This window comes from Thunnus albacares, chromosome 17, assembly GCF_914725855.1.
Source record: "Thunnus albacares chromosome 17, fThuAlb1.1, whole genome shotgun sequence".
Lineage (NCBI taxonomy): Eukaryota > Metazoa > Chordata > Actinopteri > Scombriformes > Scombridae > Thunnus > Thunnus albacares.
This window is the reverse complement of record NC_058122.1, coordinates 17563185-17578213: the sequence shown is the minus strand read 5'-3', so window position 1 is coordinate 17578213 and position 15029 is coordinate 17563185. Positions and strand designations below refer to the sequence as shown.

The following is a 15029-nucleotide window of genomic DNA, read 5'->3' as shown; positions in this document are numbered from 1 at the left end:
GAGCTTGAATGGCAAAATAGCTTATCTTTCAGCCAATGAGGGTGTGTCGAAGTTAAAGATTACCTACACAGTGATAAAGTCACAAACCACATATTTTCCCACTCTGGGCCTGTTCAGACTCAGTATCGTCTAACCAAGTACTGTATATTCAGATTATATTTAGATCCAGTTGAAACAGATTGACTGTGTTATTCTGCAGACCAATGTCAGCATTGATTTCTTCCTCATGGCTAAGGTCCTGTGTTCACAGTCTCAGATCTGTGGATGGACTTCAACGCAGCAAGACATGGAAATCATGCAGCACAAGTTGGCTCCAGTGGTGTCGGTAAGTTTATGTTTTGGGACCCTCAAAGGCCTGTGGGAATTCTATACAAATAAATGCATTTGTCATTTGCTGTATGTTGGAATGTTAGTATTTACTGATGCTCTCCAGCAATGATTAAGAAGCTTAAAGAATGGATTTATAGAGATAACATCTTCCAAAACTATGGTCTTTGTAGTGGTTTTCCAAAGTGACCATTTACCATTGATCATTAATGGCCAGAAAATTGGATAGTGGATAGTTATTAACTCCCAGTAACAACAATATTTGAGTTATTTATCAATGATTATGATTATTAAACTGCAAAAAAGTTCTGAAATTCTAGCTGACAAAAAAACATACTTCAAAGAATTTTAAAAAGCAGTCGCCAGGTCATTTTAGTGCACATTAATTCAATGGCTAACTATGACTATTCTGTCTGTCAATAATTTGAACTCAGTGTTTTTCCATGTAATTTTTTGGCTTTAAGGTTCATGTTTTTCAATGCATGCAAACAATGGCTTTTCAAAATCATGTTTTTGCTAGCATTAGTCAGCTTAATCTCTGATTTTTCTTGGCCATTAAGACTGGGAGTGAGCCTGATTGTCTTGGCATGGTGGATGTTTTTATCTCTTATCCTTAAGTCTTATTTCAGGTTCACCGGCCTCACATATTCTGTGACACAGAGTAATTGTGAATTATCAATGGGAATTATCTTCAAAATCTTTAAAGCTGCAGTAAATGAGAATGCTCATGTACTATATTTAACAGAACTACATTTAGCTGAATATTGTTCTCTGTATTCCAGGTCACTCCATGTGGACAGTCCTCCTCACAAACCATTTCTGACCAGCAGCTACGTCCACGGCACCTCCTCCTTCTCTCTGCTCCCCATGACTGTAGGTCAGAGCCTGGACTCTGCTGCCCAGCGCTGGCCTGACCGTGAGGCTGTGGCCTTCCTGCAGGACGGTGTTCGGAAAACCTTTGCACAGTTTCAGCAAGATGTGAGTCTCCAATTTTGAGCCTTTAGTTTCTGCTTTCACAAGCTTTCAAGGATCTATCAACCCTTTAACTCTTGTCCAGGAAAACTGAAATGATTTTAGATAGAATACAGTATATACTGTGGCTGAGAGTCAAGAGTCTCTAGGTTTTTAATTTTTTAACCAAACACTGCAGTTTCCTATTTCAAGAGACAAAGGGTGGGAGCTAATTAGTGAGATCAAATCACTGCCAAAATGAACCAGCTTGTACTTTCCATTTCAGCGTTAAAGATGCCATGTGGAGTTTTCTTGTAAACAAACAAAACTGTGTATCCTTGAGGTCTGACAAATGTGTTGAGCACACTTCCTTCCCCATAAAACATTTGCAAAACTGAAACTTAGACCTTTGAACAAACAACTTGCTTGTAAAATGTTGCTCCTCAGTTGTGTCCCACAGGGGACTTTTAGCTGTGTAGGGTAATACATTAGTTTTACCCTTTGACACCTGGTGAAATCATGTGTGGTATGCCTGGACATAACGTTCTCTTTAGCAGAAATTATTAACAAGCTTCTCTAAATCATTGGAATTATACAGTGGAAAAAATATCTTTCTAGCTCTAATGATAGAACGAAAAAGCTAGAAAGTTATATTGTAGAATGCCATGATTTATACTACTGGAGATGAGGATTGTTTAATGTTTTGGTGATGTTCATTTTGGTGCAGGTTGACAAGGTGGCTGCAGGTCTCCTTGCTCTGGGCCTGAAGCGAGGTGAACGACTGGGAGTTTGGGGACCCAACACATATGAATGGATCCTTTTCCAGTTTGCTTCAGCCAAGGCTGGAATTATACTGGTTAGTTAAGAAGCTCATGTTATTTGGTGTTCAACCTTAAAATTACACGTGCAGTAGGACTGGTTAAACAGACAGTTGGCCGACTGGATGGATCTAAGCACCTGTGCAACCAACCAGCTGGCTAGTGTCAGTGAGCAGGACATCGAACCCTTATATTTACCTTATGATAGAAATCTCCATGCAGCATGATGTAATATGGTGTGTAAGGCCATATGACAACTATGTGGTTAGGATAAATGGTGTTGACTTTACACTGTCCTTGTAGGTGTCACTGAACCCGGCCTATCAGGTGAAGGAAGTGGAGTTCACTCTAAAGAAGGTGAGACTTGGGGCCACAGTGCATTAGTCAACTTGCATAACTGAACTGTACAACAGAACTAAAGTAAAATCCAAAAAGCATATCAATCTAGACAACTGGTGGCTGAGGATAACATAGAAAAATAATCCTTACACACACACATGAAAAACTATATAGTCAACAAAACTAATATATCATGTGCAGGTCCAGTGTAAAGCAGTGGTCTGCCCTACCCGCTTTAAAACCCAAAACTTCTGTGAGATGCTGAGAGAGATCTGCCCAGAGATCGACACCACACCAGTGGGCGCCATCAAGAGCTCCAGGTATGACTGAGCCATCTAAAATATCAAATTTTCAGATAATACTCTGATTATACATGTTTTTCCTCTATTATGAGAGTAAGAGGCAGTAATTATTGCTTAAAGGACACACAACTCACGCTTTTTGGATAGGATATAAAGATCCTATTTTCTGCCTGCCAGGGTGCCAGACCTGCGCATGGTGATTGTAACAGATAGCAGACAGCCAGGGATGCTCCATGTAGAGGATGTGATTCAAGCAGGGGAGAGTCGGCACCACAAAGAACTGATGGACCTGCAGAGCAAGATGTCGTTTGATGAACCCATCAACATTCAGTTCACATCAGTAACCTTCAGTATTGCACCTGTCACATTGGCACACATTCTATTACTTTTAGTGGCATTATGATGCAATGTTGATTCAGATCGAGTCATGTTGCTTGTTTATTTGTTCCAGGGGACTACTGGGAGTCCAAAGGGAGCCACTCTTTCTCACCACAATATTGTAAATAATGCCTACTTCCTGGGTCTCCGAATGGGTTATGGATTGAGAGTAAGTCCATCTTTCTCTCTTGATTTAAAGAAAACAAACCAGTAAAATTAAGGTAATCTTATTTTTTCATATTCCTGTCAGCCTCAGGTACGGGTGTGTGTACCTGTACCTATGTACCACTGCTTCGGCTCTGTGCTTGGAGGAATGAGTATGGCAGTGCATGGCATCACACTGGTCTTCCCTTCCATTGGCTATGACAGCCGAGCCAACCTAGAAGCCATTCAGAATGAAAAGTAGGGCACCAAAATGAGTTTCAAATATACAATATTATGCACTTTAATTGACTGGATCTTTTTTTATTTGAGGTGCAATATCGTGTACGGCACTCCCACAATGTTCACCGACATGGTTAACCAACAGGAGTTACACAAGTATGATATGTCATCAGTTGAAGCTGGTGAGAATATTTAAGACTAAAATATAATAAATATATTGTACTGAACTTGGTGCAGTGTTTAGTCAGTATTTGAGGCATCCCTGTCTTTGTGTTGTTGTGCTGTAGGGATCATGGGAGGTTCTCCGTGCCCTGCTGAGATTATAAGAAAACTGAAAACAAACATGAATATGAAAGAGATAACGGTGAGCAGTTATATATCCTTTGCCTTTACAAATAATGCTGTACTAAGAAATATATTATTAGATTCTACAGCAAATAAAATTATAATGTTTTTACAGATATGTTACGGAACCACTGAGAATAGCCCTATTACATTTTTGGGATTCCCACAAGACATTGAGGAGCTGAAGATAAATACTGTTGGATGTATCATGCCCCACACTGAAGTATGCCTTATTTTTCATACCAGCTTTGTCTACATGTCACCATGACAACACTTTGATTTAAAGTTTGACTGTGTTACTGTAGGCTAAAGTGGTTGAGCCCGCTACAGGGGAGATGGTCCCTTTGGGGGCCTCAGGAGAGCTGATGATCAGAGGCAGTTGTGTGATGCATGGGTACTGGGATGATCCTGACAAAACCAGAGAGGCTGTCTCCCAAGACCGCTGGTACAGGACTGGGTAAGATACTGTATGCACTATGTGTATAGGTAGATAGGTAGGGAGGGCAGGGATTGATGTACACATAATGCATGTTGTGTGATTTTTCTGTACACAGGGACACAGCCAGTCTGAACAATTTGGGATACTGTCGCATTGAAGGACGTATAAAAGACATGATCATCCGAGGAGGGGAGAACATCTACCCTGCTGAGATAGAGCAGTTTCTCTTCACACATCCCAAAGTGCAGGAGGTGCAGGTGAGACTCAGAGCCACTGGAGGGCAGCAAAGACACTTATAAGGTGTCTCAAAGCAGTTGTCAGAAAGGAGGCAACCTGAACCTTTGTTGTAAAATACATGCATTTCATGAGAATACACAGTAATTCATGGCATATTAATGAGCTGCAGTGGTAAATCTTCATTCTAGATGTTCTATTTCTGTCTGTTTCCCAGGTGGTTGGAGTGAAAGATGAGAGGCTTGGTGAGCAGGTGTGTGCCTGCATCAGGCTGAAGGAGGGCCAAACCTCCAGTGCAGAGGAGATAAAAGCATTCTGCAAAGGCCAGGTGAGAATAGGTGACAGAGAAAATGTCCAAAAGCTCAACATACCCAAACTCAGAGAGCAGTTTGTGTGAACTGACTTTTATTTTATTTTTTTCCTAGATTTCTCACTTCAAGATCCCTCACTATGTGATCTTTGTAGACAGCTACCCCCTGACTGCATCTGGAAAGGTAGGATAATTCTGCTCAACACCAATATATCTAAACTATCGACATGACTGTTATGACTTATGTTTGATTAATGTAAACTGGAACTGAGATGGCTGCTATTTTGTCTTTTTCTAGATCAAGAAGAACAAATTAAAGGAAGCAATGGAGAAGAAATTGGGCCTTTAATTTTGTGGAATGATGGATTTTAAATGCACCTACTGTACTAGGAAAGCCAGAACCTGAGCAGTGGAAAGTAAAGATTTCTTTACCAAGAGCTGAAATGGGACAATATAACTGATCGGCTGCTGAATCGTCTGCACTTTTCTTTTACTTCAGATGTATGACAAAACAAATACTTCACTCCTTATAACTTTGTGTAAATGTTTACATAAAAATAAAGTGACCCTCTATCATCTTTGGGTTTGAAGAGTCATTATTGACCTTAGAATAGTTTGACCAAAAATTCCACTTCTTAAAAATTTTCTAGTTTAGACATTAACATGGAGTAAACTCCATCCACCGATGAAGGCCATGAGATTTGACTGAAAGAAAAAAAAAAAAAAAGTCAAACTATATCATCAGCAGTTCATGTAAGAGACTACACAGCATATTTGTCATCTCAATCTTTATTTACTTAAACAATTTTGACAAACAATTTGGTATCATAATACAATGGCTTTAACCACTGTATGATAGCAAAACTCATTATTTGAACACATGCCATACGGATTCTGAAATAAATAGGACCTTATAATGCCAAATGTCAATATGTACAAATGTGGTAAGCAAAATTACCATCCTTACAAGTTATGTACACTGACTGTCGAACACATTTTAGTAACAGGCTCTCATAGTGCCCAAAATAACATCTTATATAATTAAATAACAATGAATACTAAATGCATCAAATTATGCTCCTGTATGTCAAATAAGAGACACTGAAGAATGAGCAAAGATCTGTGACAGGGAGCGATACGTGGGCAAAATGGATTCAGACACAATTTTGGGATGTAAAATGGATGCAGAGCCAATACCAAACCAGCTAAAAATCCAAGAGTCACACAATAACAATAATTAGCAAAATGTGCTGCTTGACACAAAGGCCTCAGCAGACCATAAATTTACATACACCAGCCAAAGTTACCAGTTACAGACAGTCTCAAAATGGATCCTTATTTCAGCTTTTACTGTTTTGTTCTCCTGTGTTCATCCTTTTGTGTTGGTTAGAGTTTTGTAGACCCAGATTCACTCTCTCTCTCATATTATGAATCAACTGTGAATAAATGCCAACATATCAGAATGAGGTAAATGAGCCTGTCACAAGACTTAAAAAAAAAAAAACAACATTTAACATTTAAAAAAGGCAAAACTGTTCCCTCGAAAAGTCCATGGATATCCAAACACTCGACACCTGTGAGGAGCTATTTGTTTAAGTGCAGGTTTAACCCCAGAGGACAGAACCAGCTGATATATCCAAGCTTTAACATGGAGACTACTTCCAAATGAATTACAGCTAGTAGCCAGTAACAAGAGGAACGGCTGCGCTATGGCTACATGGCTTTGAACGATCAACATTCACTTCAGTCATTCTTGTAAATATGGGGTCCAGCCATACCTCTCCAACCCCACATTACGTATGCACACATGCGAAAAAATAGCAAACAGGAAATGTTGCATTTTAAAGCATACTGTGAGATAAATTAGTTAATATGAACATATCCCTTTTTAAATGTAATACATTCTGAATTGAAATTAGTTAAACTGTGCAATTAAAGTGAAAGTACAGAAGAAAAAGAAGGTTCAGAGGAAGCTGAGGTCTGTTAAGGACCTTTTGTCAGGGATAGTAGCTCTCAGATGAACAGTGGGACTTGTATAACTTTGCCACTTCAAAAGTCGACTTCTAGAAGAGCAACACGTTTGCGATGACACTCATACAAGCACGATACAGCACAGCTTTAGGCACATGCAAGTATGTGGTAGGAGCATATGCACAGATGACTGTGCACCTACTCACAAATGCATTTAGAGCTGCAATCTGGAGGCATAATAATCGTATAGTCGAGCCTCTCTTGCACACATCAAGTTCAAAAATGCACACTCCCAGGCAAACACACGCATATGTTCCTTTCAAACGTCCTCTCACTCTCTCTCTCTCTCTTTCACACAAACACACACACACACACACACACACACACAATGTAATGGTCTTTCAAGTGTCCTCTGTGTTCCCACTTTGTGTTGGGTGGATAGTTGTTTTAGTAGAGGTGTGTATGACGTGGGGGCGCCTCACACACTCAGAGGCAGCATGCCTGGTGGAGACACGGCTCTGGATGATGCCATGGAGGTCAAGGAGCTGGGGTCCAATCCATTAACAGTCCTGCAGTTCCACATGCACAATATTAGAAAACACGGTAACACCAGGTATAATACACTGATTATTTTCTGCACATTTGGCTGTGGTGTCCCTTTTTATGCACATCTGTTTGTTATACCGAGTAAGAGGAAAACGTGGCAAGGGAAGAACAAAACTATATGCCTAGACTCACGTTTTGTCAAAGTACGTGGTATGCAGAGTGTGAGAGAACTTGGTGGCGTTGCTGTTGATGAGTGTGCCATTGTCAGTGGTGTAGTTTTTTCTTGCTGCTTGGTCTTTGGCAAAGTTCCTACAGGCGGCGAGTTTGGACTCCAAAGCCTAGTGACAAAGCAGGAAATACAATCTGTATTTAGCCTCATCATAAACATTTTTCTGTTTGTCCTGTGGAATCAGGACACATTGTTCCTCAGTGTTCTGCAACCTACTCAGCATTTTGAGGCACTGTTGTTGAGTTTTAAAGACACAAAAGGAGTAAATGTATTTGGTTAAAAGGAATAATACCTACCCCGACTTTTCTGAGAAGATCACCAACAATGTTGAGAGCTGAGATTCTAGCAGAAGGAGTGAGGGATGAGTTGCCACAGCCGTTGGTTAATGCTGGAGGACACAAGCCAGTGTTAGTTCACATATAAGTGGATTTCCCATCTCTAGTGTGCAAATAAGAGTGACATTAATCCTGACCTTTTGGGCTGATGAACGGGTGCTCTATGCTCTTCCCTACAGGTGTGGCTGGGAGAGATAAAGACGCCTGCACTGCTGAATCCATCTTATCAATGTCTAAGGTGGGTGAGCTGGGTGCTGACATCCTGTCTGTAGTTCTCTCCCGTACTGCCAGCTCTTGTCTGAGGTCTGCAGAGGACAGAGTCAAACTCATGACATACTCATCCACCAACGCTTACACTGATGAAATACTTCCTGAAAAACAGCATTTTTTTTTTTAGTTATTCTGTGCTTTGTTTCTGTCATACCTCGTGCTTCATCTTTCAGCCGCTGCACAGATACAAGAAGAGATTCCTTCTCATCTAGCTCGCTCTCCAGGAAGGCATTTCTCTCAATGGCCTGGTTCAAACGGCCCTCAAAGTCCTCAAGAGACACTATTGTTGCCCTGCACACAGAGGTAGAGGAAAACAACTGTTAATATATTTTATGTTGATTACTATCACCAAAAAAAAATCAATCGCAAATGCTTGAGGTAAAATTTTATCTTGACAATAACAGTTACTCATCTTATCCTTGAGCGCAGATATGCCTTATAAATCAAAGGAATGCAAACATCTACTGTGAGCTCTAGTCTCATTTAAAAATGGTAGAATGAAAGTTGTTGTGCTTTTGATTGTACTGTATGTTTTGGGTATATCGACCAAAATATCAGTCGGACCTTTTGGCTCTCTCCAGGTCATCGTTGGCCTGCTCGAGCTCCCGGACGTATTTGTGGAGCTGCTCCTTGATGCTGCGCGTCTGGCCCAGGTCATCCTCGAGCATAGATATCTGTTTATAACTCTGGGCATACTGTTGCTCCAGCTTCTCCTGATAAGTGATGGATAGAGTGAAGAGGAGAAAGGAATGAATGTAGAGAAACAAGGACATCAAAGAGACCTATTGTTCTAGAAAAAAAAAATCTGTTTTAATTTTATTTTGGTGAGGCATGCAGTGTGAAAGTACCATTTGCCATTTCATGTACAATAAAACAGTTATTTGCAACAGCAGGAGAAACCGGAAGAATCATAAGACAGCTAGCCAAGATGTCCTTCCAAATTATTTCATTTTCAAAGGGCCTTTTAAAAGAGCCTCTTTGTTCCCTGGGGGAGGCCCTGAGGTCCATTTGCCACAAGGTACTTCAGATACAGTTAGTGGCCCCTAAGGCATAAAGACAGGAAAGCACCATTCATGATCCCTTTTGATCATTTACACATTAGCTACAACAAGCAAACTTGCATGTTGGGCCATGTGAAAAATAACAATACTCTTCTGTCTTGTACACAGTGGCTACAGTAAAATCCTGAATGTTTACTTAATAGGACACGATCATCAAAGAAGTGCACTGAAAAAAATCAGACTACTGTTCATGCTTGCTGTGATTAAGAACCAGACTTGTCCTCCCAGTTTTCTATTTTCTTCCTCTTTATCCTGACATCCAATTAAGGAGTGCTGGAGGATTACCTACGAGCAACACCCAACATACATATGAGACATTGGACTTTGTCCTCAGGATCAGATAAGGTCTTAGGTAATCACAATTAGTGGTATAACCCTCAGACCAAGCAACCCAAACCTACATGGCAAGTCACCAGGCCTAGTTACCTTGAGGTTGGACATCTCGTTCTTCAGCCTCTCATTCTCGCTTTGCAGGTCTCGTAGGCGGTGTTCAGCCTGGCCGAGCTGTGCCTCCAACTCAGCTTCCAGCTCTCGGCTCCCTTCCTGGAACTCCTGCAGCTCCTCCTGGGCGTCATGGCAGCTGGATGGTACAAACACACACACAGTGGGGAGAGACAGAAACAATCATTGTCAATTACCGGCTACCCTGTTCACTGTCCACCATTCAGCTCTGTGGAGCTGACTGGCTGAATGACCCCGGGCCAGAGCTCTAGAAAACTGCCTGGCTTTTGTCCTGTAAGATGAGCCAGGCTCTGGCATGTTCTAGTAGCTTTATCCCCCATGGTCAGAAATAAACCTGCATGAAAAGCCAGTCAGATATTTGTAGATTTTTAACCTTCAATCCAGCCTCTGCCAAACAGGAAACAGTGTGAGGCTCAGCATTGTCGAGTTAAGCATTCTAAATATACAGCTCTAAACAGACAGCTGAACTGTGACAGTAGGTGGTTCAGAAGTAGCTCAGAAAAACAGGCCTGCTGTCATGTGTCCTCAGCTGTGGAAGAGGTTGAAGGTCAGGGGTGAAGAGAGAAAAATGAGAAAGCACAGAAACAGGATGAGGATATGGGCTCAAAAACAGGAAGCATGTAAAAACTGGTACCGAGTTCTGACATGTGTATGTGGATCTGAGTAATCATGTTAATGTAGAATAGGAGGGAAAACGGACATCTATGGTAGTAATCTCTCAATTTAAGTAATCTCAACAGACCCTCGTTTTCCACAGGTCAAGGGTGCACACACATGATGACACTGTGGTTAACACCGTTGTGTGATCAGCTGACTTGTGCTGGGATAATGGCCTCACAGTGGCTCTACACAGCACTGGAATCCATGAATCAGTTGTTGTGCCGAGTCGTTCCACACATACCAACGCTGCAAGGCCTGCCTCATCAGCACGCTGGACCCTATAACTCCCCTGTTTAACAGTCCTCCCTCACCATTACAGCTTTTCATGGTTTAAAATTACCATCAGTTTTCTATTCAGGGAGTAGAAAAGCATGAAATAACACTTAATGTGTGAAAATGAGCTTTTAATGTGTGAAAACAAAAGAGCATTTCACATTATTCAGTCTTTTAGTGATGATCATAAACTGTATGATGTCCACGTAATCTAATCATGAAAAAACATAAAAAAGGTAAGTTTAAAAATATCTCTTTAAAGAGATAACTTTCAATAGATAACTAATAAAATCCAGCATGCTGTGACTGTGAATGGTTCACTGTATCAGTGATCCTGAGAAAACGTACACACCAAAACATGTGTGAGGCAAGCCACGGCTTACCATGTACTGGGCTCTATTTTTCCATGGGTTGATGTTTTTTCCACTTGTGTACCCACAGCAGGAATTTCTTGGAAAACCACCGGGATTTTAACCCTCTGTGCGAAGTTTCACTCTTCCTCTGAGAGAGGGGCCGGGGCCCCAACACCAGAAATAGAAAATACAGAGGACCCTAGCTCAACTAAGATTTACAGGACCCTCACAAGTACAACCACTGCCTATCCCGACATCAGTTGTGGTTTCCCTTAAAGAAGTCAAAGATGTAGTCATTTCCTCCCCGAGTAAGCCACAGCTGTTTGTGGGTACAGATTTCAAAAAGCTTGTCTGGTCATTTGCCTTATATGGCTAAACACAGGAGAGGGAAGCCTTCCGTGTTGAAACTTTGAACAGAGAAGTATCCGCAAATATGTCACAAAGATTTGGTTGAATTTAATGTGAAAATAATTGTGTAACCACCTCTTTCATAACTACAGACAAAACCACAAATTCAGCAACTCAGCGTTTGCCTGTTACGTAAGAGTGAGTGTCTACAACTTTTTAAACAAAGTTTTCCGAGTTCAGAGTTTTGAGTGTTTTTTCAGTGTGTTTATCTAATGGGGGAATCTATGGATACTGCTGCAATCTGGTATTTGGTTCAAGGTTTTTGCAAGATCATAAAATACACTATGACACATTGTTACATAACCCAATGTATAAGAACAAGCTTAGTAAGCAAACAGTTATATTCTCCATGTACAAAAAGCTGAGTATGAAGCAGAATATCTAGTGTGTCATTAACTGATGTTAATATGTTAAACATGAGTAAACAGGTTATGTCATACAGGTCAGCTGCCACAGCAAATAAATTCAGACATGTTATCTTGTCATATGATAATTGAATCCTACCTTTTCTTATATTTCAGGGCTTGGGACTTCCAGTAGTCAACTTCTTCATCCTTTGACGAAAATTTGGGAATCATCTCTGTGTCCATTTCAGGGCACACTGAAAATGAAGGAAACACATTGAATGAGGTTTAAAGTAGGCCAAAGTAAAGTAAAAAAAGAAACCATGATAAACTTGTAGGTGACTCATACATGGTGCAACACTTTCAGTATTTCTATCTTTTGGCATGTAGAATCAGGCGTAGTGCATTCCCTTCTTATCACAAATCTGAACCACCAGACAAATCAAGATTAAAAAGTGAGATCGACCCGGCCATGTTGGCCTGCAGCTCTGAGGTCATGTCATATTTAGTTACTTGTGAATCAGTGACTGCAGCCATAGCCTCTGATGGGGAAAATCGCCCTCCGCTTCAGAAGCTGAAGCTTGATAAACTGATTGAGTTCTTTCTATGACTCAACAGCCTCAATGATATGTGCCTAGTGGCCTGTAAAAGTGGGCCTCCTCCTCCTCATTCAATTTCTAACCCCCTTACAGCTCAACTCATGTGACATCAACATAACTTATTCATTATCAGCACCCCATGTTCATTAAGTACGGCTAATGAAAGACAGATCAAAGCTGTCTGTTCCAGCCTTGTTCTGAAGTTTTGATAAAACAGCCGAGTTAAAAGTTGTTCCATCTTCCACCTTATTTGCAGTATAAACACTTTACTAGGCGGTTGTTCCTCTTTTCTGGTGAGCTATTACACTCTGCCTCGCTCTGATCAATGTGGACCTACTAGCCAGATTTTAAGAAATAATTACACACATCTGCAAAAAGCCGCTGTGTGTGTTCTATGTGTGGGAGGAAATACAGCTGCAGCCCACAGCACTCCCATTGCTGTAGCTCCAGGAATATTCATAATGTGCCCAGAGCTTTTAAGGATTTCCTGCAGACAGGTCGGACAGCCAGTGAAGGTAGCAAAGGAAGCAATAGCTGGACTAAGGGTCAAACAAACTACACTCAGTTTTAGGCAGTTATGGTCATACATCTAAGTCTTTAGTTTGATTATTGTTAAACTGTCCGTGTAAATATGTGGTTACATAAATAAGGAAGTAAAGCAGCATATGTTACTGAAGCCACTATTATTATATTTTGATTTCACCAGCTCAATGTGGGCCTCAGCGACGATGTTATTTGTCTAGCCAAGAAGAAGACGGTTCAGACTCAGAGGGATATGGAGCCAGAGGCAGGATCGCCTGCTCTTCCCTTGAAACATTCCTCAGACATGGCGTCATCAAGAATTTACTCGCTACAGGCCCCTCACGTGTCTGTCCACTGTTTAGGAAATCACGAGGGAAACTGGAGACCAAAATACTGTAAGGGTGGAGAAAGGGAAATGATCCCTAGCTCCTATTGATGTAACATATTGACATTGAATCTTCTCAGAGAAAAACCTCAAAATATTTCCTCTGATTATATACAGAGACCTTAATTTCCAGGTAATCTAGCAAACATAGCAGATCTTGATATGCTGTGATGCTGAATGGCCTGAATGAGATCTGATGCTCTCTATTGATCCCCTGTAGGTCACCAAAAGGCATGGGCGACAGGAAACAAGAGAGTTTTGTTTCTATGGTGATTCACCAAAACAGGAGAAACACCACTCACAAAAAAAGACACAGCTGTTTATCAGCCCACTGACAAGACACGTAAATCAAATGGGTTAATAGACGTTCATGCTGTTCTGATATTTCTACCAAAGATATTTTACATATTCAGGACAGATGAGGACAGACTGGCACTGTACTTGTAACATAATACATGACTTAAAATGAGATGGAGAGAAGGGTTACGCTATATCATGTAACAGGTCAAGTGCTGAGACTCTGCCAGAACAAATGACAACTCCTGTTATCTCTCATTTCAGCATCCTTTGGAGTGGTGTCAGCTTGACCCCTGGAACTATTTGTCTGTTGTAACAATACCAGGACAGGCAGGAGCCATAGTGGGCCGACATGGTGATGGTGACACTTCACTAACTGTGGAGCCATCTGGAAATTACAGCCAGGCAAAGATAGTGAAGAGAGAGTTTCCTCTTCCACATTATTGTCTCTACATCCTCTTTTGCTGCAGATGACGAGGTGCTTACTAAGAGTTCAAGTGCGGACACTGATGTAGTCACATTTTTTTATACTGGGGCCTGACAGAGGGGTGAGGTAGCCTCTTGGCAGCCTTATTGATTTGCTCCAATATTAATAATAATCAGACCTGCATCTTTACAGGGTGTGGTGGTAATGCTCCCTTAACCTGGGCCCATATCTTGGTCTCTTATATTACAGAGGAGATTCAGTATAATAATACTGTTTGTGAAAGTTATGAAAGTGAACAACAAAAATCAACACTAGCAGCCTTTAAAGCATTAAAAATTACAAAAAATATGTAATTTATAGACAACGCACACATTTTAAAAGATATAAAAAACTGAAGCAGCCCTGAAAATTTCATTTCTCAACATTTGTCAGGCCAGATTTAACTGAACAGTGACAGGGTGTTATTTAGGTAGCTAACGTTAGCTTAATTTAAACGCTGCTGTCAATATGTAGAGGTTAATGCCAAACAGTAGCTGTAACAGTAGCTGTTTAAAGATAATAGAGAGTGCCACACACAAAGACTCAAAACGTGAACTGTATAGTCAATGTAGCATGGGAGCCAAAAAAATCAAAGAGGAAAGCTCTCGACATTTAAACCGAGGTCGAGCTGTCATCACACAGCAGCCGCGGCAGAGCACGACGGCTCATTGCACGAACAGGTCAAACATTAAACACATCATGACGAAACATTTTCAATGTAAGGTTCAGTACCTGCTCATTTGAAACCGGTTTCCAACTGTTTTCTGAATCAGCAGGTCGCCTTCCAGCCGGCGTCACATCTAACACAGACACACACACACATACACCTCTCTCCCTGGCCTCGGAGGATACTAGTGTACGAGCTGTGTTTAGGAAATTGCCAACGCGTCTCCCGGAACCGACGTAAATCCCGACATGTACGTACGTGCTGACGTCATTCGCATTATCATCAGAACTGGGCGGGGCTACAATAAGATCAGATCCATTGCAATCAGCCGCACCTTCCTTTGGCTGTAGATTG

General features: G+C 41.1%; 2 protein-coding genes across 2 annotated transcripts; one reads left to right on the top strand and one right to left on the bottom strand.

Moving 5' to 3' along the window:
* The first annotated feature begins 85 nt into the window (after window positions 1-85).
* LOC122967198 (medium-chain acyl-CoA ligase ACSF2, mitochondrial-like) lies at window positions 86-5405 on the top strand. The gene is made up of 16 exons (XM_044331722.1): window positions 86-325; window positions 1110-1305; window positions 2006-2134; window positions 2400-2453; window positions 2637-2755; window positions 2915-3077; window positions 3189-3284; window positions 3366-3517; window positions 3590-3681; window positions 3787-3863; window positions 3960-4067; window positions 4150-4301; window positions 4399-4540; window positions 4735-4845; window positions 4943-5011; window positions 5126-5405. Exons 1-16 carry the CDS (start codon window positions 204-206, stop codon window positions 5174-5176), a joined length of 1833 nt encoding a protein of 610 aa, XP_044187657.1. The 5' UTR covers window positions 86-203; the 3' UTR covers window positions 5177-5405.
* Window positions 5406-5600: 195 nt separating this feature from the next.
* Window positions 5601-14901, bottom strand: ndel1b (nudE neurodevelopment protein 1-like 1b). The gene is made up of 9 exons (XM_044331839.1): window positions 14741-14901; window positions 11900-11996; window positions 9666-9819; window positions 8743-8891; window positions 8333-8469; window positions 8046-8213; window positions 7870-7961; window positions 7537-7682; window positions 5601-7367 (listed from the first exon to the last, which is right to left on the bottom strand). Exons 2-9 carry the CDS (start codon window positions 11983-11985, stop codon window positions 7277-7279), a joined length of 1023 nt encoding a protein of 340 aa, XP_044187774.1. The 5' UTR covers window positions 11986-11996; window positions 14741-14901; the 3' UTR covers window positions 5601-7276.
* Window positions 14902-15029: the final 128 nt, after the last annotated feature.